The 24,560-nt window shown below is 44.9% G+C and overlaps 2 protein-coding genes across 3 annotated transcripts in view; one reads left to right on the top strand and one right to left on the bottom strand.

The window, feature by feature from the left end:
* PAK2 (p21 (RAC1) activated kinase 2) overlaps positions 1-24,560 on the bottom strand; it is a 1,025,622-nt gene that overhangs the window by 966,324 nt on the left and 34,738 nt on the right. Inside the window, exon 1 of one of the 2 annotated variants that reach the window (XM_086943969.1) lies at positions 9,821-9,933. The exons of the other annotated variant lie outside the window; for it this stretch is intronic. The gene's annotated coding sequence lies outside the window, so the exon portion shown is untranslated. Of the gene's footprint in view, positions 1-9,820; positions 9,934-24,560 lie in introns of those variants that run through there. 2 annotated transcript variants of the gene reach the window in all.
* LOC147683563 (uncharacterized) lies at positions 571-22,882 on the top strand. Its single transcript, XM_086942546.1, has 2 exons — positions 571-3,213; positions 22,850-22,882. Exons 1-2 carry the CDS (start codon positions 571-573, stop codon positions 22,880-22,882), a joined length of 2,676 nt encoding a protein of 891 aa, XP_086798672.1.

Below are 24,560 nucleotides of genomic sequence, written 5' to 3'. Positions count from 1 at the left end.
TAACAAAGGCATATAGAGAGTTAGTTCAATTGACAATGGAGGATAAATCGATACGCCAGAAGTTGAAGGAAACAGATATAACAGATCAACCAATTGAGCTTGCCAGAATTATAGAAAAATGTTATGAAGAACTAGGTAGAGACAGCCTGGGTGGAAAACCTGTAAAACCACAACTGCTCGAAAATCCTGAAAAATTATTTATTAAAAATAATTCAAACACTCCTAAAAAGAGCTGGGATGGCAATAAACAATCCACTCCCAAGGAAAAAGTTTTCCAGTCCAGAGGAAGGTCTCCTCGACGGAGGGAAAGAACTCTGACTCGAGAACACCAGTCTCCCCAGAGGGAGCCCTCTGAGAAAAGATATAACCTTAGAAATAGGGATAATTTGAAGAAGCCTGATAGATATCAAAGTATTGATACACGTCCCTCTCGATCTTTTTCGCAGAAATCGGAAAGAAGAGGACGGTCAGACCCAAGAGAGCACACCAACTCCAAAGACAAGGAACCTACTCAAAGTAAAAAATCTTAATTTCCCAAAAAGAAGGTAGCCAGTATTAGAGTAATCGAACATGCCGAGAATACTGAGGACACAGTTGAAAAACCGGGAGTGGGCACAGACAATGCTAGACAGTGCAACAGAAATCAGTATAGCTCGCAAGATCCTGATGAGTCATCTGGAGACAGTGGACACGAATGAATACATTCAAGTAGAAACTGCCGACACCAGTCATAGCGAGCCCCATAAGATATACGAAATAACATTGCGTATAGAGGGTGATAAGACTAGGAAAATAAGGGGTCTATTTTGGGATAAACTCTCAAAAGGCTATGATATTCTGTTAGCTGAAAAAGATTGGCCCCCAGAGTTTGTCAGGGAGTGCCCTCGTGGCGAAGAAATGATTATGCCTGCCTTCTCGAATCACATTCCGATTCACAAAAAATATACTTATGCAATGAAATGGGCAGTAGCCCAGGCACCAGCATTATATAAAAAACATGTAGGATGGGATGAGGACTCTCCTCCTCACAAAATCCAGTTAAAAAATCAACCGACTGCCCAAAGGCAGTATCCCATTAAGCAAGAAGCTAAAAAACAAGTCAGGGACATTTTAGATCAACTTGAATACCAGGGGGTGATTGAAACATGCACCTCTCAAATGAACAATCCTTTGTTTCCTGTCTCAAAGCCAGACAATTCATATTGTCTAGTTTTGGATTACAGACACCTTAATGCATGTTGCAAAACATTTGCAGTACAGAATTCGCATAGTGCTGCACTAATGAATAACATAGTTAGGAAAAAATATAAAACAACATTAGACATATCTAATGGTTTCTTGTGTCAAAACATTGCACCAGAAAGCAGATACTTGACCGCTTTCTCAGTAATGGGGTCTCTGAAAAATTTCTGTAGGCTCCCACAGGGATTCAAGAACAGCCCAGGACTATTCTCAGCCAGAGTAACAGAGTTACTACAAATGTATGATGATGAGGCATTATCTTACGTAGATGATATCTATCTCACAGACAACGACTTGGAGACTCACTTGAAAAGAGTGAACACCATTATACTTGGGTTCGCAGCAGAGGGTTACAAATTCAACTTTAAAAAGTCTCGAATTGCCCATCTGACAGTATTATTTTTAGGATACGAATTATCAAGTGAAGGAAAAAGCCTAGCGGACAACTTCTTAGAGAAGTGCGCTGTACTCCAAGCTCCGAAAACGCTGAAGAATTTACAATCGATTCTAGGTTTTCTGAATTTCGGAAGAACTTACATTCTAAATTATGCGGAGAGGGTTAAACCTCTCTACGAACTAATTAAACCTGATTTTAAACAAATCACTTGGACTCAAAAACACACAGAAATTTTGAGATCACTGCAAACAGACATGTTAGCAAAAACAAAATTAGATACACGTGACAACACACGCAATCTTGTAATCCGAATCATCCCAGGAAGATGCGGATTCACGTACCTGACCTCTAATGAGGGAGAAACAGTACCAATAGCTTACAATTCTCACTTGTACACACAAGCAGAAAAAACATTCACCGAAAATACTGTGAAAGCAGTGCAAACAGCAATAGCTAAAGAAAGAGAACTAGCAAAAGGCAGAAGGATCACTGTTGTCACAGCGGAATCCGCCTTCGAGGCACTATTCAGCCCAGTAAACCTGCCTACAGTGTCACTGTATCCGAAATGGATACAGTGTGTAGATTCTCTTGCTGCGGAGGACGTGAAATTCTATCACGGCCCGCTCTTGAATAAACTGAATTATTTGACTTATGAAGAAGAATATCCTCTGCCAATCGAACTTCTGCCTCTCCCACAGTACGCCTGTATAATCTATACGGATAGATTCGTACAGCATTTCAACGTAGAGAACAAATCCTACGATGCAGCCTGTGCGATTATTAAAGGTCGCTGGCTGTGCGGTAAATTCAGACCGAAAATAACAAAAACTGAATCAGTGAGGTACTGTTCGGCTCAGAGAGCTGAAATCAGATGTTTAAAGATGGAGCTTGAAAATGCAGAACGTGAATTCCCGACACTAATCGTGTGCGATTCGCATTTTTGCGTCAACTCTTACAATAATAAGTTGCAGAGCTGGATTGAAAATGATTACAAAGATGACACAGGTGCCACAATAAAGCATAAACTGCTTTGGAAACAAGTAGCTCTTTTACAGAAAGAACTACAAAAGACTCACGTGATACACACTCTGAGTCATCAACGTGATGGCGTTCACGTTGCAGGGAATTCATTGGCTGTTACAGCCACAGCGGAAGCAACTAAACCGGCTTCCGTAGCCACAAAAAAGAGTTCAGAAAAATGCATAGACGGGGAAACCATGCTGGCAGTCAAAATGTCCGTAAAAGGCGACTGTGCAGCACTACCCGTGAACTATCCACTCAATTATGCATACGTAATTGATGCAAACTCCGTTCCTTTTGCTCGAATCCCTGGAGTGGGGGATAGGGTAATTCCAAACATGAACCGGAGAATATTTTTAATAGCAGACGCACACATGGGATTGGGTCCTAGGCACAAAAAGATCAAGGAATCTCTGACTGAATTACAATCAGTATACTGGTGGCCGGGAATGAGCGTGCAACATCAAATATATGTAAAGAATTGTCCCGACTGTGACAGGGATCGCAGTAGTGAACTGGTCCAGTCTGTTGCCTGGCTACCAATTAGAAACAGCGTAATGCTGTCTACATGCCATCCAGCGTCCTATTAATCAATAAGGCTAAATCCACTTAAAAAATGTGGCTCCAGCGCTCGGCTGACGCCAGAACGGTTATAAAAGATCTGCGAGTCTTTATCGGCACATACGCAATTTCCATGTTCCATTCTGACCAGGGTCCTGCTTTCAGCTCTCGAGCTTATAAGGAGGCCATGGCCAGCATGGGCGTTGGCTTGCGGTAATCTTGTCCGTCACACCCCGAAGGGAACAGTGTGGTAGAAAGAAAAAACCAGGGCATAAAGCAATCTATAACAGCGAAGGTATTAGGTTCGGGTGCTGGGCGGGTCAAACATTTAATAAGTGTCCAGTTAAGCCTAAACAACTTGCCAAGAAATTCTCTAAAAGGTTTCAGCCCATACGAACTATTGTTCGGAACTAGAATGCGAATTCAGGACTTAGATAGTCAGGTATCAGTGGTAAAAGATAAGAAAACAGACTTTGACATCAAAGATCGTTTGGCTGTTTTACAGGACTTGAATGAAACAAGAAAATCCGTAAGCAACATAAAGTTAAAGCAACAGCCAACTACCACTGACGAGGCACCACCAGCCCCAGCAAGGCCTGTCTGGATTCCAAAGATTGGGGATTTAGTCAGAGAAAAAATAGCGGTGAAGAAGGAATTTGGGCCTTCTTACAGAAAAGCAGTACCTGTCTTAGCAATCAATGGAACAAGATCAGTAGTACTACCGCCCCTTGCTGGTAAAAAGGAGAACAGAGTTGTATCAATCGACCTGGTAAAACCACAAGCATGTGGCCTATAATCAACAGTAGGCCCAGTGGACTCCCGAGAAACAACAGAATACCCAAACTTGCAACAATTCAAGAGGTTCAAACTGAAAGACTAATCACATTCGATCAGCCTGCAGTGCACAGAGAGGGACCACGCAATAATGCCATGGAACTCGTGCCTCTTGAGACACAGATTGAAACAGTTCGTCAAGAAACACCAGTCTACAATGATGTGGCATCAGAATGTGCTACCGAAAGACAAATTGACAGAACTGCCTCTGGCTACTTCATCAACTTCGATAACTTTTCTGAGGATCAAAGCAACCCTGAAGTGATGCCAGAAACAAAGACTTTTAAAGAAAAAGCAACAGAACTCTTTCAATAAATCAAAGAAGTATATCTGGATGCACCATTGATTGAGCATTGGATTATTTCAGGGGTATTTATACTCCTACTGTGCCTAATTTTAGTTTTAATTTTAGGAAGGTTTATTACAGTACAATGGACACAGCAAGTCAGAAGATCAACTTAGTCCTCAAACCACACAGATCATCCCACGTGAAGAAAAGAGAACTGTCAACAGTAAATGTCACAGCCATTCCAATACCCGGGGGGGGGGGGGGGGGGGGGGGGGTAGTATGGGACAAAACTGACCATGAAATCTATGGTCCGGTCGAAATCCTGAAGTATCCTCATCAATTCAAGGTTTCATTAAGTGACTTTGTAAAACCGAGTGCATTTTCTGATGATTGGGATTTTGAAAGTATTAATAATATGATGTCTGCTTTAGTAATGTCAGCTAGATTTACAGATCATGATTATTTACAAGGTTCGTCTAGTTATGAACAGATGTTCTGCTACACACACTATGGTAATCATTACTTGCATAAATCTGCACAGCTTAGAAATGTTTTTAAGTATAACCAATGGGAACATTGTGCTACTCCACCTAAAAGCAGTTCGAAAACATTCTACGAGAAATTTCAGTACTTCTCAGGATTTAACACCAGTGATGCAGAAACGTTTTATTATAAACTGTTAGATAAAACAGGATTGAAAACTATGCTGACAAATACTAAATTGATATATTCAGAAGCATTTTATGAAAAAATGATGACATTTGGTTTTCATTATTGGAAAAATAACATTGAAACAAAAACAATCTGGGGTACAAAAGATTGGCAGGTACAAGGCCTAGAAGCATTATTTCGAGCCTGCATGATCCCAGAACAAATATTGTTCTTAAATGAAACAATTCAACAAACAACCTGTCTTGGCCTAGCTAAGATCAAAGACCTTAACAAACCGTCTATTCCGAAGCCAATACCTGATAATGCAACTACAGATATTGAGATAGACGTATCTAAAATTTTACATCTAAACAGAACACATCGTGATTGGAAAAAGTGGTTAATCTGGCCTACTGAGACAAACAACTGTCAAGATAGATTCCTGAACAAAACACAGGGGTTAACAATGACCAGACAAGACCCTAGATACTCCCAGAGACAACATCCAGGGATAGTAACAACATACAGTGTAGGGAAGCTGTGCCTTGAATGGCTAGAATCATCCACACTGGCTGAAATTAAGCAACACTTATCTTTACTTAAAGATGGTGCTGATTTGCGCAATTTTATTATGGGACCACGCAAACAGCGTCAAAAACGTTTCATAGCGGCCAGTATATATGCGGCTTACAACGAGGCTTGGAAAATAACACAAATTGAAACAGCTGAAAAAATACGAGAAATTGATCGTATTAATTTGGAAAAATCACTTTCTGTAGTGGACAATGGGTTAATGACTCTGTCCTCCAGAATATATTCACTGGACAGCATTGTATCATCTGCCATAGATATAATAGACAAAGACTTGCTAATGTTACAGCATGGCCAGTCGCAATTGCGTTCTATTATACAGTTAGGCCGGACGCTGCAAAATCTTCGTTCAGGCTACTTGCCATGGCGTTTAATCAACACAACGTCATTGTTTTCCATCTTTAACCTTACTGATAAACAAATCAGCTTGGCACAGAAAGGAGCAGACTATACAATCCTGAGCATCGAAAAACTTGAGAGATTACCTTTGACAATGTCAGAAAGTCCTGTCATTGAATGGATAATACACGGGATTATCACAATTCCGATAACAACTTTCCGATTTAAAAATTGCCTTGAATACATACCTACTGGCCAGTATGAACGATTAGGTAAAGGATATATTAAGTCAACATGGAAATTACAATACACACACACATGCTATAGTGACAGCAACAAAAATGTATTTCTTAGTGGTGAAAACTGTAAACATTCACTAAGCGGTATACTTTTGTGCCAGGGTATTAATTTACACGGAGCCTGTGAAGGTAATTCAAACAACCTTTCATGCCACCAACATGTCACACCTGCAACGCAGATAGAGCCCTTCTTTATGCAACTCGCGAATGGGAGTTACATTCTAAGAACGGATCACATCTGTTGTGGCGTTTTGCCAGGGAAAGCATATCTCGTAAGCGTAACTTCCATGGTCAAATGCTGTATGCAAGCATTGTTTCCAAACGGCTCTGGAGACACTGAGACTCCCATTTGGCCTCGTCTGAATTTCTCTTCTATACGAATTGATACTTTCATCAAAATGAAGTCTGTGCTTTTGCAGACAACAGTGCCCATCACGTCATCAAAAGAGACGTATGAACTCCAAGTTGCAAGGACAACATCAGAGATTCATGACCTTTTATCAACAAATTGCCCCGTGCATTTCACAGAAATGCTTAGACAAATTCTTAACATGTCTAGTGCCATAGGCATCCCAGGCGTATTTAAGACGATTTTTACGGGACTGCTAACACCATTTCAAGCAATTCTGGGAATCATTCCCAATTTTGTCCATTCAGTCTTTGGCGGCATACCCCTTATTTTGGGACTTGTAGCAGGGATTTTATTTTCGACCCTTCTGCTCCGATATGGCAAGCCAAAACTCAGACATGACTCCTACAAGGATGGAAGAAACAATCCTAGCAGTGCGCTACCGGGACAGAATAACTAGAGTCCTTGGATTGGCCAGGCTGAGAGATCTAAACATGACCTGGTTTCTTTCATTCAGACCGATATGGCAGACCTGCATCTTACCTGTGCTTCGATGTATGCTATGCGGAGATGAGTGCGTGTTGGACATCTGTCTTGCACTTCCATCAGCAGTACCAATGGATATCGATACTTTGCTAAGTCCGATAACGGCTCACGCATTGTGTTGTCCCCAGCGGCTACCAATCCTGATGACGGCATTCGTTGAGACTCCTGTGCTACGACTAGGTGGTAACAGTGGAGCGAAAAATAAAAGCAACATCACCCAGGTACGACCATCTGTGAGCATTGCTGACCCAGACTTTGATGATAGCAATCACTCTCACACCTGCCAAGTTACAGCACTATCGAACTTGGTCTAACTGTCACCTGATTTTGTAGACCAATTTTTTGAGAGCCTGTCTGATATGATGTTCTCCCCCGAACAGAAACAATAACTTTAGAAAAGCATTCCGACACACAGTGTTCCCATGAACTCTGAATTCGGCCTTCAGTTTTGATCAACAAAAACTGCTGAAAAGCGTTGGAACTCTATTCCCTGTTCAACAAGAATTTTTTTTTTTAATTGAACACTTTTTTGAAAATATTTACATTTTTTCTGGCACAAAAATTCTTTGCTTAAAGTAGACCTATTCATAAAGAACAGAAGCTTCTATTTTTAGGTAAATCTAGAGACATAATAACTTTACAACAGCCTCTAGCACATTTTACAGCAATGCATTTATATGTGATGAAATTATCTCGCACTTCTTTTCTGTATTAAGAGATATTTCATGTGTAATTTTTTTGCAGAATCGTTCATTGATTACATATGCTATAATTTTGAATGATTTCTATGCTTAAAGACGTACAGTACATTCCATGTATTTCGAATACGCCATTTCAAATGCAAATATGTGTTTTGGGGTGGGCAATGTTACACATGCATCTTTTGCTATAGTTTTAGTAATTTGATGGACATAAATTTGTGGAGTGGGTGTCGCGTTCTAATCTAGGACCCCGATCAATACTGTGACCTTATGCCCCTATACGGCTATAATCCATTTATTCCCCTATAATGGCATAAACGATCAAGAGCAATATTCAGAAACTCGTCTCTGGCCTCACACGTTCAGAGCCACATTTCAGAATCACTTCCTCTGCAGCTTCCTCTGCAGCTCATTAGTGCAAATGACACAGCAGAAGCTACTATCTAAGATTCCTAGATTACACTCAGAGTTCTTCAACAAGATAAAAACTCAGCAACCTGGGAAGTCCCCGCTTGCTATGTTTTGATTAGTAATAGAACTCTAATGAGCACTGAGAGACGATCACTTCCTAGTGACATCTTTATTGACGTCTTATGTCCAAAAACTTACATCAAACAAGGCACCTTTCAGGTATAAATATTACAAATGTTGCCTTAAGCAAACGCTGCTGATCTTACTGACGCTATCGCTGCCTCAACGACATCGATGATAGCGATGGTGTGGTGCACATAGGAGCAGAACAGCTGTCCCCTGCAGAGCCCAGCAGATGCAAGCTGCCCACGGACGCTGCCCCTCCTCCTCTTCCTCGACGCGCTGAGAGAGACGCTGTCTTTTCTCTTGCCGAGAAAATCCAGCTCCGGCGTTTCCAGCCTACTCTTGCGAGTAACTGGGATATCGAGTCCTGGAAGGAGATACAAGACCTCCAACATTCTATTTCAGAGGTATGGCGTTGACTAAACCCTTAGAAGAGAATTCTTGAAGCAAACCATGGCAAAACCAACTTAACTAAAGCTACTTACTTACTCCCTCCCAAGTATTAGGCTTAGGTCAGGTACACTGGGGTAGGCGTAGTTAGAAGCACCAGTTGAGTACGTTAGCCTAATGTATATATGAATGTATATATGTTTTATTCATTTTAAACCATTGTATGGCTAAGAAACCATATCAATGCTTTTACAGTATTATTTCGCAATCCTCATTTTACTGTACGCACTTTTTATAATAACTAGTCTTGCAATTGTGGCAATTCATTTCTCTTGCACGAGAAGAAAGACTGCATCTTGGTGAAAGTAATCTGCACAAAACTGACTGAGTAAAATAACTGTCTATTGTTTCACACGACTCTAGAGATTGACTCTTATTCTAAGGAGCAAAGTTTTCATGTTTATGCGGTTGTTGGAAAACTGAATCCCTTCTTGTCTGTACCAGGGAAGCTGATCACTTCCTATTCAGTCAAGAAAGTTTCCAGTGACCTCTGAGCTAGTTGGTAACAAACCCAATTAAGTTTAGCATAGTCAGTGGAGACCTGGAAGATCCGCACTTCTACGTCTATACTACTGTTTATGTTATTCTAATGCGCTAGGCCTATTGGGAAAATAGGAACTACACTACATTACAATGAGGCATGGAAAATCACGCAAATGGAAACTGCAGAAATGATACGAGAAATTGATTGTATTCATTTAAAGAAAGCTCTCTCTGTAGTGGACAATGGGTTAACGACTCTGTCCTCCAGAATTTATTCTTTGGACAGCATTGTATCATCTGCCATTGACATAATAGAGCAGGACTTGCTAATGTTACAACATGGCCAGTACCAATTACGTTCTATAATGCAGCTAGGCTGAAAGTAACAAAATCTCCGTTCAGGCTACGTGCCATGGCGCCTAATCAACACCACGTCATTATTTACTGTATTTAACCTTACAGATAAACAAATGTCTTTGGCACAAAAAGGAGCAGACTATACGGTGCTGAGCATTGAAAAACTGGAAAGATTACCATAGTCAACAGTTTCTGAGAAGCCGGTCATTGAATGGATAATACATGGCACCATCACGATACCAGTAACGATTCTTCGATTTCAGTATTTTGTACAGCATATACCAGCAGACCTGTATGAAAGGTTGGATAAAGAATACATTAAGTCGACCTGGACTTTACCTTACACACACAAATGTTGGAATGGGGGAAAGGAAGTATTCCTTAGTGGTAAAAATTGTAAGAACTCACTAAGTGGTACAGTTTTGTGCCAAGGTATTAATTTACACGGAGCCTGCGAAGGTTCTGCAAATAACCTTTCTTGCCACCTGCACAGTTCACCCTCCACAGTGATAGAACCAATTTTCAGGCAGCTATCCAATGGCAGCTACGTTATGATCAGTGACCACAGCTGTTGTGGCATGTTGCCAGGAAAAGCGTATCTAGTGTGTCATCCAGGGTCACTTGTTGTATGCAAGTATTGTATCCTGGAAGAAAGTCAGACAGGGAGATGGCGTTATGGCCTTCACTGAATATCTCTTCTATACGAATTGATACTTTAAGCAGAATAAAATCTATTCTTTTACAAAAAACTGTGCCACTGACCTCGTCTAGAGAAACGTATGATCTGCAAGTTGCAAGGACTTCTGCAGAGATACATGCATTATTATCAACAAACTGCCCAGTACATTTCGCAGAAATGTTAGGTCAAATCTTAAACATGTCTGATACCAGTGGCATCGCACATGTATTTAAGACAATTTTTTTGGGACTGTTAACACCATTTGAAGCAGTCCTCTGCATTTTTCCAAATTTCGTGCACTCTATGTTCGGCGGCTTGCCTCTCATCTTGGGACGCGTAGCAGGAATTATATTTTTATTCCTTCTGCTCCGAAATGGCAAGTCCAGTCACCAGCGATACCCAGACTATCATGGAACAATCCCTCCTTGCCATGAGGTATTGTGAGAGAATTACACAGATTCTTGGCTTGGCTCGTTTAAGGGATCTGAACACAACTTGGTTCCTTTTGTTCAGACCAATCTGGCAAGATTGCATTTTACCTGTTCTAAGATGCCTGCTTTGCGAAGAGGAATGCGTGTTGGACATTTGTCTTTCACTTCCATCAGTCCTGCCATCGGATGTTGACGCTTTGCTAGGTCCGGTAACGACTCATGCATCGTGTTGCCCCCAAAGGCTGCCCATTCTGATGACGGCATTCATTGAGGTCTCACCGGCAAGTCTAACTAAGGGTGAGATTCGTGGCACTACAGGCACCACCTATTGCGGACATTTCTAATGCATCAAACACTGACGGCGATGATCCTCATCTATGCACATTTGATCTGCTAACTGAAGTAGCTCCACTTTCGCCTACTACGGTAGACGGTTTCTTTGCCAGCCTAGACAATCTGATGTTTTCTCCTGACACCGAGAATAACTTTTGATTCATGCACACAGCGTTCCCTGAACTCTGAAATTCGGCCTTCGTTTTTTCAAAACAAACTATCTAACAATTTGAAATTTTTCCAAAATAGAACTTGTTGGCACAGAGTAATCTGCTTAAAGTAGAACCATTCTTAGAGAACAAGGGGGCATATTACCAAGCAATAGCGATAATTATCGCTATTGCTTGGTTAGAGACAAAAATTTACAGCTGAGCTGCTGCGTTTTTTACCGCAAATAAACCTTGGTATTACCAAGGTTTACCGCAAATGTGATAAAAATCGCCGCAATGCATGAATATCGCTGAAAAGTCAGCGATATTCATGCATTACTGAGCTAATGCTCTTAGCCATGTTATCCACCTCCCATTGGATAACATGGCTAAGAACTGCTCAGGGCAGGTGTTAGCTTTTGGAGATATTCGCGCTTAGCGCGAATATCTCCAAAAGTTGGTAATAGGAGGTAGGGATGTTAGCGACTGTTTTCAGTCGCTAACATCTTGGCATGCCCACTTTGCATGTCATTAGTGATAAATATCACTGACATGCAAAGTGGGGCCCAAGATGGTCGCTATCTCCTACTAGCTGTCGCTAACTGGTGTTAGCGACAGCTAGGTAATAGGGAGATAATTTTATCTCCGCTTTCTTGGCTTTTAAAGCCAAAAAAGCGGAGATAAACCCCCTTGATAATATGCCCCAAGATTTCTTTTGAAAACTTCCTAATAACAATATTTGGCATGGTCCTAAAAATGTGACAGTTTAAATGTTATGCCATGGGAAGGTCTCACATCTTTTCTTTCTGTACCTTAAGAGACATTTCATGAATGTAATTTAGTATTTTATAAAGGTTAGAATATATCCTCTCATAATATGCTTTATATATGTTTCATACAGTTTATACTCATTTCATGCATACAAACCTTTTCAAATGCAATTTGTATTTTGGGTGGGATTGTAAACACTAGCCATAGCCATAGATATGTTCAGTGCTTATACGTTTTGTTTTTATTGAACTTAATATTGTGGAGTGGGTGTTATGTACGTGTGACCGCCTGGGCAGTCACAAGGGTGAGAGGGAAGATACGGACCAAGGATGAGGTCTATTGACTCCTTTTATTGTAGATAGAAGGGTTAAAAAAAACACCAGTCTCTATGTCCGTTCTGGACTGCTGGGCGTCCAATCCATTCCAAACACCTAAGTAGTCAGGGATCCCCGCCCTCTAGGTCCTGCTTTGCTGCTGTCAGGGTCTTCGGGACCTCTCTCGTTCATTCATCCAACGGCTAAGGAAAGAAAACAAAGAACAAGGATGGGGTCAGTACCGGGAACTTAAACAGTAAGGCAGTGCAACCGTCACCAAGGTGGGGAGTGATCAGGGAAAAGGAGCGTGTTGGGATCTGAAAGAAAAACCCAAATAAACACCTCCCGTGTACCCAGCCACCCTACTTTCCTAGACCTCCCCACCACCCCCACCAAAATGAACCCCCAAGCGGTACTCGCCTTGTGCCACGACCACTCCTCAGGGCCGTGGTGTCTGGACCCGGGGCGTGTTCCACCTCCTCCTGCCTGCCAGGTGTGCATAGTGTACGGTGGATCCTCCAGTCATTAAGCTGCAGAGGATCTGCCATGCCTCCTCCCTCCTGCCCCGCACTCCGCTCCTCACCCGTCTCGTCTCCTTCTCCGATGGTCACCTCCTCTCTCCTCCTAAACGATAAATCCCAAGAAGGAGTGGATGTCTCATTTGGTTTTGGGGTTGGGGATTGATTTGATGGCTTCGATCTTATTAATTTGGGGTTTGATGAGGCCGTTTTGAATGAATGAATGAATAAGAATTTGTATTGCGCAACTTTACCAGAAGGTTTTGTATTGTGTACCCAAGGTACTGTATGGAGTCTGTGCCCAGTAAGGATTTTTTTGGGTTTATCTTAAGCCCTGCAGCCTGAATGGCTGAAAATACCGTGGCCAGGTGGTTGAGGTGCTCTGCCCTGCTTGGGCTGAATACGACTATGTCGTCCAAATAGGCCGCAGCGTATTCAGAGTGTGGTTTCAATATGTTGTCCATCAACCTCTGGAACGTTGCAGGCGCCCCGTGGAGGCCAAAAGGGAGAACTTTAAACTGGTAAAGACCGGAGGGGGTGGAGAAAGCGGTCTTTTCTCTGGCTTGTGGGGTCAGGGGTATTTGCCAGTACCCCTTGGTGAGATCCAGGGTGGACATGTATCTGGCGTGGCCCAGTCGCTCGATTACTTTGTCGACTCTTGGCATTGGATAGGAGTCAAACTTGGTGATGCTGTTGACTTGGCGGAAGTCTATACAAAAGCGCAGACTCCCATCTGGTTTTGGGACTATTACAATAGGGGAGCACCAATTACTAGTAGATGGCTCAATAATCTGTGAGTGTAGCATAGCAGTTACTTCCTTCTCCACGGCCTCTCTGCGTGCTGCCGGAATCCTATAGGGTCTTTTGTCTTATGATGGTTGGGGTGAGTGTTACTATGTCATGCTGTACCAGCGATGTTAACCCTGGCATGGAGGAAAAGAGGTTGGGAAAGCACGCCAGCATGTCCTGTAATTGTGACTGTTGCTCAGAGGACAGAAGGCCTCCTGTGGGAGGTTTCTCGTCCGGAGATGCACCGGTCTCTACGGTAGGGATTTCTAGTGGCCTTTCTGTACAGATGGACATCATGCCCCCCCCTTGAGGGTCGTTATCGGTGGGGTCCTCCCATTTCTTTAGCAAATTGACATTATACGTCTGTTTGCCTTCGGGTCGGTGAGGAAGTAGGACGCTGTAGGTCACTGGTGTTATCTTTTTCTCGATAGTGTACGGACCTTGCCGTTTGGTTAACAACTTGGTGTCTGAGGATGGGAGTAGGAGGAGTATCTTATCTCCTGGATTGAACTCTCTAAGTCGACTGTTTCTATCATAATACCTCTTTTGGCTGGTTTGGGCTCTTTCTAGGTTCTCGTGTACCAGACCCCATATCCTAGTGATTGCTGTTTTTAGGTCTGCTGCATATTTGGTTAGGGATTGTACCTCTTCGTCTTCATCTTCCCACTGCTCAGCGGCCATGTCCAGCAGTGTACGGGGGTTTCTCCCGAACAGTACCTCGAACGGGGAATAACCAGTAGAACTCTGCTCATGTGTTCTGATCGCAAAAAGGACAAGGGGTAGTTTCTGGTCCAATCCCTCCCGGTTTCTGAGATGATCTTGCGGAGCATGTGTTTTATGGTCTTGTTATAGCGTTCCACAAGGCCATCCGTCTGGGGGTGGTAGGCTGAAGTGCGAAGGTGGTGTATGCCTAGGAGCTCACAGACCTGGGCCATGAAACGGGACATAAAAGGGGTTCTTGGTCGGTAGGGATCTCCAACGGAAAACCCACCCGTGAAAACAGGGAGATCATAGCCCGGGCAATGGCCGGGCTGGTCATGTTGGACAAGGGAAAGGCTTCCGGATACCTACTAGCATAATCCACAATGTCCAGTATGTATTTATGGCCTCTGGTTGATGGTGGAAGTGGACCTACAAGGTCCATGCCAACCCTTTTGAAGGGGACGTCTATGATGGGTAGAGGACATAGAGGAGCTTTCCTTACCCCTTCAGGGTTCGTGTAGTGGCATCGCACGCTAGCCGCACAATGTGCTGCCACATCCCGATATACCCCAGGCCAGTAGAACCTATCCAGGAGGTAGCGCAGGGTGTTTTCTTTCCCGAAATGACCACCCCCAACTCGATTATGGGCTAGGTGTAGTACATGTGCGAAAGGGACGGGGCACTAGCAGTTGTGTTTTGGGATGAGCCCCCCTTTTACTATTCGATACAACAGCCCCTTTTTAAAACAAAAATAGGGTCCTACATTTCCGGCTCTGTCTCTTGTGCTTGTTCCCATGCGTGTACGAGAGTACTATCATCTCGCTGAGCTGACCGGAAGCTAACGGGGGATGGCTCAACGGGACCTGTAACAGAGAGAGGAAAAACATGGGAGAACCTCTGCGTGTATTGGGTTTTTTCCTTTCTTCTTTTGTTTTTCTATCCTTTCCTATGGTCCCTTCAGGACTACTGTCGTGGAAGGGTGCCTCGCTTAGCCATGCCGTATCTCTTTTGTTCACTTTGTCTAGGTTTTGCTCGAATCTGGGTTGGTCAGTGCCTAGGATCACAGCCTCAGGGAGAGAGGGGATGACCCCTACTCTTCTTATCTGGGGATCGCCGGATATGTCCATGAGGACTTCTGCCACGGAATATGTTTTGGTATCCCCGTGCAAACAGGTGACATAGACTTGTTCATTGTCCAAGATGTCCTTGTTATATTGTTTGGGGCCTTCTCTGGTTACCAAGATCTGTCCTCTCGAATAGCTCACCTCCATGGGTTCAGCTGCTGGGGCTCGATGGGGACATTGTCGGGCAATGTGGCCCCATTCACTACAGTTATAACACTGCGGTCCAGGGCCACCGGGGCTAGAGGTAGCCTGGAATGGCTTGGGAACAGGGCGGTGGCTGGTTGGTGTTTTGGTTCCGGCCGCTATTTGTTTTTAGGGGTGAAAAAAGGGCCCCGTGTCATGCCTGCCCTAAACTCAGGTGCTCTGTGGAAGGCGCAAGTCAATTCTACGGCTGAGGAAGTGGTCAGGTTAGGGTGTTGTTTCACCCATGAGCGTGTTGCAGAGGGTAGGGCGTCCAAGTACTGTTCCAAAATCACTTTTTCCATCACCGCCTCCATCGTGGAGGCCTGAGGTGATAACCATTTGTGTCTCAGATCCTTAATTCTATAAAACAGTTCTCGCGGATTGTCATTAGTGGACCATTTCTCCTTCCTGAATTTGGTGCGATAATATTCTTCAAACCATCCCAGTCTCTCGAGTATGGTACGTTTTATTTAATCATAGGTGATCGTACCGGAGGGGTTAGCTGCCTGATAGGCTGCTTTGAGTTCTCCGGACAGGAGAGGAGCTATATATTGGCTCCACCTCTCTGGTTGCCAAGCAGCTGTTGTGGCAACCCTTTCGAAGTTCGTAAAGAAATAGTCAGGGTCCTCCCCCTCCTGGAACTTCTGGAGGACAGACCAGGGGGCATTGGGGTATACCCTAGTGCTGACAATTGCATCTGTTAGCCGTAGGATGGCCGTGTCTTGAACCTGCTGGGTCGTAGTCAATAATGTAGCCTGCTCACGTAAGGCATCTTGTAGGGCTTCCCTTTCTTGTTTCGCATTACTGACCTGCTGTTCAAATACCAATTGTAGGTGCCTTTGTCCTTCGGCCAACTGGGTTATGATACTTTCGAGGGGCACGGGCTGTGACATGATTCATCACACGGTCTTTTGGATCCCACTTCTGACACCACTTTGTGACCGCCTGGGCAGTCACGATGGTGAGAGGGAAGACACGGACCAGGTATGAGGTCTATTGACTCCTTATTGTAGATAGAAGGGTTAAAAAAACACCAGTCTCAATGTCCGTTCTGGACTGCTGGGCATCTAATCCGTTCTAAACACCTAAGTAGTCAGGGATCCCCGCCCTCTAGGCCCTAAGTCGCTGCTGTCAGGGTCTTCGGTGACCTCTCTTGTTCATTCATTCGACGGGTAAGGGAAGAAAACAAAGAACGAGGATGTGGTCAGTACCGGGAACTTAAACAGTAAGGCAGAACAACTGTAATCAAGGTGGGGAGTGATCAGGGAAAAGGAGCGTGTAGGGATCTGAAAGAAAAACCCAAATAAACACCTCCCATGTAGCCAGCCGCCCTACTTTCCTAAACCTCCCCACCACCCCCACCAAAATGAGCCCCTAAGCGGTACTCGCCTTGTGCCACGACCCCTCCTCAGGGCTGTGGCGTCTGGACCCGGGGCGTCTTCCACCTCCTCCTACCAGCCGGGTGTGCACAGTGTACGGTGGGGCCTCCAGTTGTTACGCTGCAGAGGATCTGCCACGCCTCCATCCTCCTGCTCCGCGCTCCGCTCCTCACCCGTCTCGTCTCCTCTTCCGATTGTCACCTCCTCTCTCCTCCTCCGCTCCTCACACGCCTCGCCTCCTCCTTCCTGCTCCGCACTCCGCTCCTTACCCGCCTTGTCTCCTCCTCCGATGATCACCTCCTCCGCTCCTCACACGCCTCTGCCTCCCGTTCTCCTGCTCCTCTGCTCGCTCTCTCTCATCTCCTGCTCTCCACCGCCGATGCTGCCGCACCCCTTACGCTCCTCTCTCTGCTCCTTTTGACCGGCTAGTTCCGGGTTCGGCCGTGGCTCCTCCCCCTTGGGTTTTCTGAGCACTAGACTGCTGTCCGCTTCCTGGGTACAGGAGAGCGGCCCGTTCTCTGTCTGCTTCCGGTCTGCCCCGTGGATGACCTTGTTACAGTACGAATCTAGGACCCTAGTGTAATTTTCCCGATTCATGCCCATATTTAGGTATAAATCACACGATCCTAATACAGGCATAGAAATCATACCCATATTTAGACTGAGCCTATGCAGCCCAAATACGGCATGGCTACTTCCACTAAGTTCCGAGAATCCACAACGATTTCTTAGAAAAACCCGCCTTCAGCAGCTAGGGACTTCCCCTTGCCTGAATACAAATTTATCTAGGAAATCATGGAGTTTTCAAAGAACTGAGTCTTTGATGACGTTATTATGTTCAATCATACGTCAAACTCGGCACCTTCAAGGTATAAATATGCCTACATTTGCCCAGACAAACACACAGTGGTTTGGAGTAGTTCGACTATCTACTTGCCCGACGCGCCCTGCATTGCGGAAGGAAGCCCTCCAGCTGACGCACTGAGAGACGCTGTCTTTTCTCCTGCTGAGAAAATCCAGCTCCAGTGTTGCCAGGTTACCCTTGCGGGTTGCTGGGAAGTCGAGTCCTGAGAGAGAGATACAAGACCTCCTTCATTCTAAAACCAAGGTACGGAGCTGATTAGACCCTTAGAGAATTCTTGGAATAGATTCTTGGCAAAAGAATACTAAACTTAAGCTACACCTCACTTACTTCTTCCCTTGTACTAGACTTAGTTTAGACACACCGGGGTAGGCGCATTTTAGAAGCACCAGTTGACTACTTTTTAGTCATTATTTTATTACTGTGTGTATTTTATATATTTTAGGTATTTTATGGCTTAGAAACCATATCATGCTCTTACAGTATTATTTTATAATACTCTTCGTACTGTACGCATTGTACTTTGCAACCAGTATTACGATTGTAGCAGTTCATTTCTCCTGCATGAGAAAGAGGACTGTTCAATAAATACTTTTTATTGAAAACGCCTGTGTGAGAAGTTGACCTGATATGTGATGTTTCCAATTCTGGAACCACCTTGTATCAGTCCAAACAATCCCTTATGGTGTCTGGTTGTAAGTCAACCTTATAGACAAGCTATCCTAGTGGTAGCATGGACTAAGCAGCCTTAAAGGCTAAACTCAAGAGGTCGAGCTGTTTTACCAATCACAATCCTGTATTACCAAATGAAAGGACACCACACAAGTTATATATAAAAACATATGTATTTATTTCTAAAATAATCCTCTGTACTCTTTATGCGTGCAGAGGCACAAGCGTTAAAACAAAAGCACAGTTAAACATTTGAAAGTTGCACAATTATGGATGAGGGCGGGTGGCCACTCAAACCATATATTAGGAAAGTGGTATAAGAGATACCAATCGAACAGTGGTTAGGCCTAGGGCCTAGGGAATCGCTGGGAGCAGTCGGGACTAGCAATGCTGAAGTCGGGAAAAGCCCGCGGGATTCGGGTGTAGGGCTTAAAGCACAGGCATGCACCAATGCAAAGTCAATGGTGCGTAAAAGTTATAAAGTTATAGTTTAAGGAGACTTCCTCTTAACCTAGCAAGATGAAACTTTAGACACATAAACTAGAGGTGTGTACCAGTGTGGGAACACCGGCGTTGATGAGTTACCTCACCCACAGGAAGCAGGTGCACAGGTGCTAAGTAGTGTCGGGTTTTGGCACGCTGGTTGATGGTGCTTGGAGCTGAAGATGCTGCAGGCATCGAGTCGAGAAGTGTCCGGTGTGATCCAAGGGTGGATCGAAGTTAAAGATGATCTGAAAGCAGAGGGGACAGAGTCTGGGTCACTCAGCAGTGACCAGGCCAGAACCAGGTGGAACCAGGCGATGTCGGGCGCTTTCAGGTCGCTGAGGGGTCGCTTCTCTCTGCTGCCATGTGGACTCTTGAGCACCGAGGATGTCCAGGAGTGGATCACAAGCTTTCCCACGTAGGCTCTCGCTGTCGGCGGTGTCGGCTTCCAAATCGGAGTCAACAACACTTGGCAAGGGCAACCCACGCAGGATTCAAAGATGGCGTTACACTCGGACCAGGAGGGTCAGAGCGAGCGCTCCTTTTCAGGGGAGTGAGTGCAAGTCTCGAGCAACCAGATTCACAAGTTGGTTTTCAAGGTTTGTTGGCACAGGGGCCACAAGCCAACGGGCAAGTGACCGGGCCAACGCGTTGAGCCAAAAGATGCAGAAGGGCCCCACGCAGCAGTCGGTGAGTGTAGAGGGATGAGCTTCGGTGCAAGAGAAGCTCAGGGCTGGGGCTTCTCAGACCCCAATGCACACCTTCGAGGATCACTCGTGGGCTGCACGGTCAGCGTCTCGTGGTCTTTCCAAGATGGCGGGTCCCATGCTTCAGGTCGCCTCCACAGGTCTCAGCTCTGCAGGGACTGTGGATCGAGCTGTTAGAAGGCAGGCTCGCTTGGTCTTGTTGAACTCTGTCCCTCGAGTTCCGGTGGGAACTGCAACAAAGCAAACGTCGAGGTGCTGGATGGTGCCTGTTTGCACGGAGTAGTCACTCCTTGACCACAAGGGAGATTCTTCAGTCTTCTACATCGAGTAGGATGTCGAAGGGTCCAGAGTTTCATTTCATAAGTTTCAGTCAGGATAATCTGAGTGCTTTGGCACTGCTCCCATTCTTATACCAATCTAGGGGGCTGGATTACCTGCTAGGTCCCCTCCTATGGGTGGGACCCAGGAAGGGGGTGGTTACACCCCTTTCCCTTTGTCCAGGTCGCGCTGGGACTGGGGCTGGTGTGCCCCAGAACCAGTTTGACCGGATTATGCAAGGGGAAGCCTTGTGCTCCCCAGGCAGTGTCTGGTTTCTTTCAAACCTCCCTGCTACAATCCACTATCTCCTGTCTGGGGTGGTGTGACACCTCCCTGTGACAGGAAACCCTTTGTCCAGGCCTCCTTGGCTGAGTTTCGGTCAGCAGCAGGAGGTCAGACCCGTGTCTGTGGCAGAAGCATCCATTTTGTGGGGCTAAGGCTCCTTTTAAAATCAACCGCGTTTTAGCAAAGTAACATGTCGTCTCCCTCTAGAGGGGTGGAATGCTTTCCCCGTCAACAGGACTGTCGAGGGGATAGTATTCCAAATCGTATGACACCTTACACGACATGTTTTGATAAAGCCAAACCAAAGTTGACATATAACCGCGAGGACTATGATGCACTTAATAGTACATGGTATGGTATTATCCCGGAACAGCTTAGGGAATTGGTCCCGACAGCTGCAGACAGGCTCAGCTCATGCTAGAGCACCATCTCACATAAAACCAAGCACTCTGCCTCCAGGATTGTTAAGGCCTGCCATAGGAGTGACTTATAGGTATATATGTGTCCAGATAGGTTTAGATATAGGCATACTATATCTAAGCAAGGGGTGATTACACCACATTGCCCCAGCTGAGTGATCAGCCAGGTGTGTCAATTTTGGATAGCCCGCCAGGGGTGGCAAAAGATATGCTGCAGCCCCTGGTAGGCCTTGGATGCACCTATGCCCTGGGCACCTATAGTGCACTGTACAGGGGCTGATAAGGTGACCCAAGCCAATTTAGTTATGCACCTAGGGTACATGGAATCCATTTTACAGAGAAAGCAGATAGCCTGGGGCCCTGATTAGCAGGGAACCAGGCCAACTAAGTCGAAAACCAGCTAAACACAAGGCAAAAGATCTGGGGTAACCGTAGTCAGGTATCCACCTTCCTACAGCCTGTCTCTCTATTTTCTCAGCACCTCTGGTGAAACGAAGCATGCACGATTGACTGAGTAAAATAGCCATCTATTGTTTCTGCAACTCTAGAGATTGATTTCTTATTCTTGGGGAACAAAGTTGTCATTTTTATGCGGTTGTCAGAAACGAATCCCTTCTTGTGAATTCAAGAAAAGTTTCTAGTGACCTCTGAGCTAGCTGGCACTCACAATTAAGTCTAATATATTTGATAAAGACCTAGTCGACCTAAGTCCTACGTCAAATCCATAGTATATGTTATTCCAATGCGCAGAGCCTATTGGGAATATAGGAACTACACTACAGGTGGACCTGATAAGGGGGTGGTTACACCCCTTTCCCTTTGTCCAGTTTTGCACCAGAGTGGGCTGGAGTGCCCACGCAACTGGTTTGAACCGGGCTATTCATGGAGCACCTTGTGTGCCCCAGGCAGTGACTGGAAAAGCATCTGATGATGCAGCCCTCCCAGCCCCAATACGCATCAGCCTGTCGGGGGAGGTGCATGCACCTCCCTGGACAGGAAACCGATTGCCCAGGCCTCCCCTGCCGGAGTTTTGTCCAGCAGCAGGAGGTGAGACTTATGTCTGTGGCAGCAGCATCCATTTTGTGATGCTGAGGCTCAGTTTTACTTTAACCGGTGTTAGCAGTAACTACATGTCTTCTCCCTCTAGAAGGGTGGAATGCTACCCCCTCCACCAGAACTGGTGGTGGTGGTGGGGGGGGGGGGGGGGTAGTATTCCAAAGTGTTTGACACCTTACACGACATGTTTTGATAAAGCCAAACCAAACTTAGCATGAACTGCGAGGATTATAATGCCCTTCAGAGTATATGGTATGGTTATATCATAGAACAGCTATAAGGAGACGGTTCCAAAAGCTGTAGGGGGGGCTCAGCTCATGATAGGGCACCCTCTCACATAAAACCAAGCACTCTGCCTCCAGGATCGAAAAGGACTGCCATAGGAGTGGCTTATAGGTTACTATGTGTTTATATATAAGGTAGATATAGATATACTATATCTAAGTAAGGGGTGATTACACCACCTTACCCAAGCTGGGTGAACAGCCTGTGGTGTCTGTTTGGAAGGCCAGCCAGGGGTGGCATAATACATGCTGCAGCCCCTGGTAGGCCTTGGATGCACCTATGCCCTGGGTACCTATGGTACACTATACAGAGGCTCACAAATGTGACCCAATACCCAATCTGGTATGTACCTAAAGTAGATGGTATCAATTTAGAGAGGGAACAGCTAGGCTGTGGTCCTGATTAGCAGGCCCACAGCTAGTCTAAAGTCGAAAAACCAGAAAATCACAGCAAAAAGTGGGGGTGACCATAGGAAGCAGACCCTACTCTCCTAGTCACCATTCGCTTTGGAGATGAAGAAAAGAGGAGAGTTAGCAGGGGAACGAGAAAGTCTAATGAAACCAATATCAAGATAACTATCCAAATACTCTCTCAGACGTCTGGATTCTGGTTGATACAAGACGTACACCCTACAGGATGGTATAGTGGCCCCAGCTATCAAATCAATTTGGCAATCGTAGTCTCTATGTGGTGGGAGAATTTCTGCCTTGATCTCACTGAATACATCTTCATATTGTTTATATTCAGTTGGCAGAACTACCTCCTTTTCTGCAGCAGTAGCGATGCACCAGGAATGAGCTATGGCTGACGCCTGAGTGTGCAGATCTATCAAACACGTTGTGGTGCAACCTTCAGATTTGAAACTTACTACTTTGTGCTTCCAGTCAATGGCCGGGTTATGATGCCTCAACCATGGCATCCCCCAAAATATTTCACATTGGGGTGCCTCAATAATGAGTAAAGAAATGGTTTCTTCATGCGTCTTGCCTTCACTAATGACTGATAACTAAATTGGTGCAGTCTGTTCTATAACCAGACCTGACTTCAATGGTTTGCCATCTACCGCCAAAACCTTCTCCGGATTGTCTCTGAGTATATGGGTCAAATCTAGTTTCTGTACCAACTCTTGATCAATTAAATTACCTGTGGCCCCAGAATCAATCATAACCGCTAATTCATGACTTTTGTCTTTACCCTGTAACAGCACGGGAGGCACTATGTGAGATTCTGTTTCGTGTGTTTCCACCACTGAGAGCAATGGAACCTTCCAGTCCTCTTCAACAGAGTTGGCTAAAGGAGTGTGAGAACTATCCTTTGATTCCAGATCCGAAACAGCCACCTTTTTATTTCCATAAGGATGCAATGGTTTGGGCCTTGAAAGAAATGCCCTTTTTTCCCCACAGTACATACACTGCCCATTGGCTCGCCGAGCTTCTCTTTCCTCTTTCGAAAGAGGAGATTGAATGGCTCCCACCTCCATGTATTCAACCTGAGTTTCCAGAGGAGTAACTGTTCTTTTGTATCTTCTATCATATTTGACATGAGACCTGTCATTCTTATGTTTATCCCAGGCCCTTTCAGTTAGTTGAAGGTCCAATCTCAACGTGAGATTCATTAAATCAATGCAGGTCATTGGTTGAGGCTTGATCTGGGCCAAAATGTCTTAAATCTCTTCTCTAAACCCCTGATAGTACAAGGACATTCTTTTTTCCTCAGGACATGCTGTTTCTGCTACTAATCTATTGAAGGAAGTTACGTAAGTAACCAAATCTTTCTTTCCCTGCCTTAATTCCAAAAGCTCCTTATCAGCAATAAAGGTGGTTGCTCTCCTATCGAACGCCCTTTTGAATTCTTGCCGAAAGGCGTTCCAGTCAGACAACATCGGATCATCATTTTTGACCAAGGGTACTGCCCAATTAGCTGTGTCACCTGCCAAATAGGAGATAGCGAAAGCAACCCAGGAATGATTGTTTGGGAATGAAGCTGGTTTGCAAGAGAAATGGAGCATGACTTGGCTGAGTAAAACTTGGATTTTATGAGGATCTCCAGAATACCTCTCAGGTGTAACTAATGGGATGGTGGGAGGAACATGAACCTGTATCTGTGGCGTTACAGCGGTAACATCAAAGGGATTTCTGGTTTGTCTATCTAGTCTCTCTTTAATAGCTGCTGTTTCTGCCTTGGATGCTATCAGCTCTTGCTGTACCAAGACCAAGGCCTGCATTACATCATCTAAGGTAGCCATCTTTGTGCAACACTCAGATCGGGAAGAGTATATAGTATCTTGGGTGCGTAATTCCGTTGGATCGGCCTGATCCTCAAACAAACGCTCTCCAGAATTGGTATGCACAAAGGGGTCCACCTCCTGTTAGCCCCAACTCTGAAAATATTGAAACACAGAGTGAAGGGAGAGCAGACAAGGGAAAGTGTATTGGGGAGAGGAGCACCAGGGAATTTG

This window comes from Lissotriton vulgaris, chromosome 11, assembly GCF_964263255.1.
Source record: "Lissotriton vulgaris chromosome 11, aLisVul1.2, whole genome shotgun sequence".
NCBI lineage: Eukaryota > Metazoa > Chordata > Amphibia > Caudata > Salamandridae > Lissotriton > Lissotriton vulgaris.
Note: the sequence above shows the minus strand (reverse complement) of the source record. Positions and strands in the feature narration are given on the sequence as shown.

Excerpts from the sequence above, each read along its gene's own strand:
- LOC147683563 (XM_086942546.1), top strand. The coding sequence starts at position 571 with ATGCCGAGAATACTGAGGACACAGTTGAAAAACCGGGAGTGGGCACAG. Across the intron at positions 3,214-22,849 it reads GGCTACCAATTAGAAACAGC|TTGGCAGAACTACCTCCTTT; the intron begins GTAATGCTGTCT and ends GTTTATATTCAG.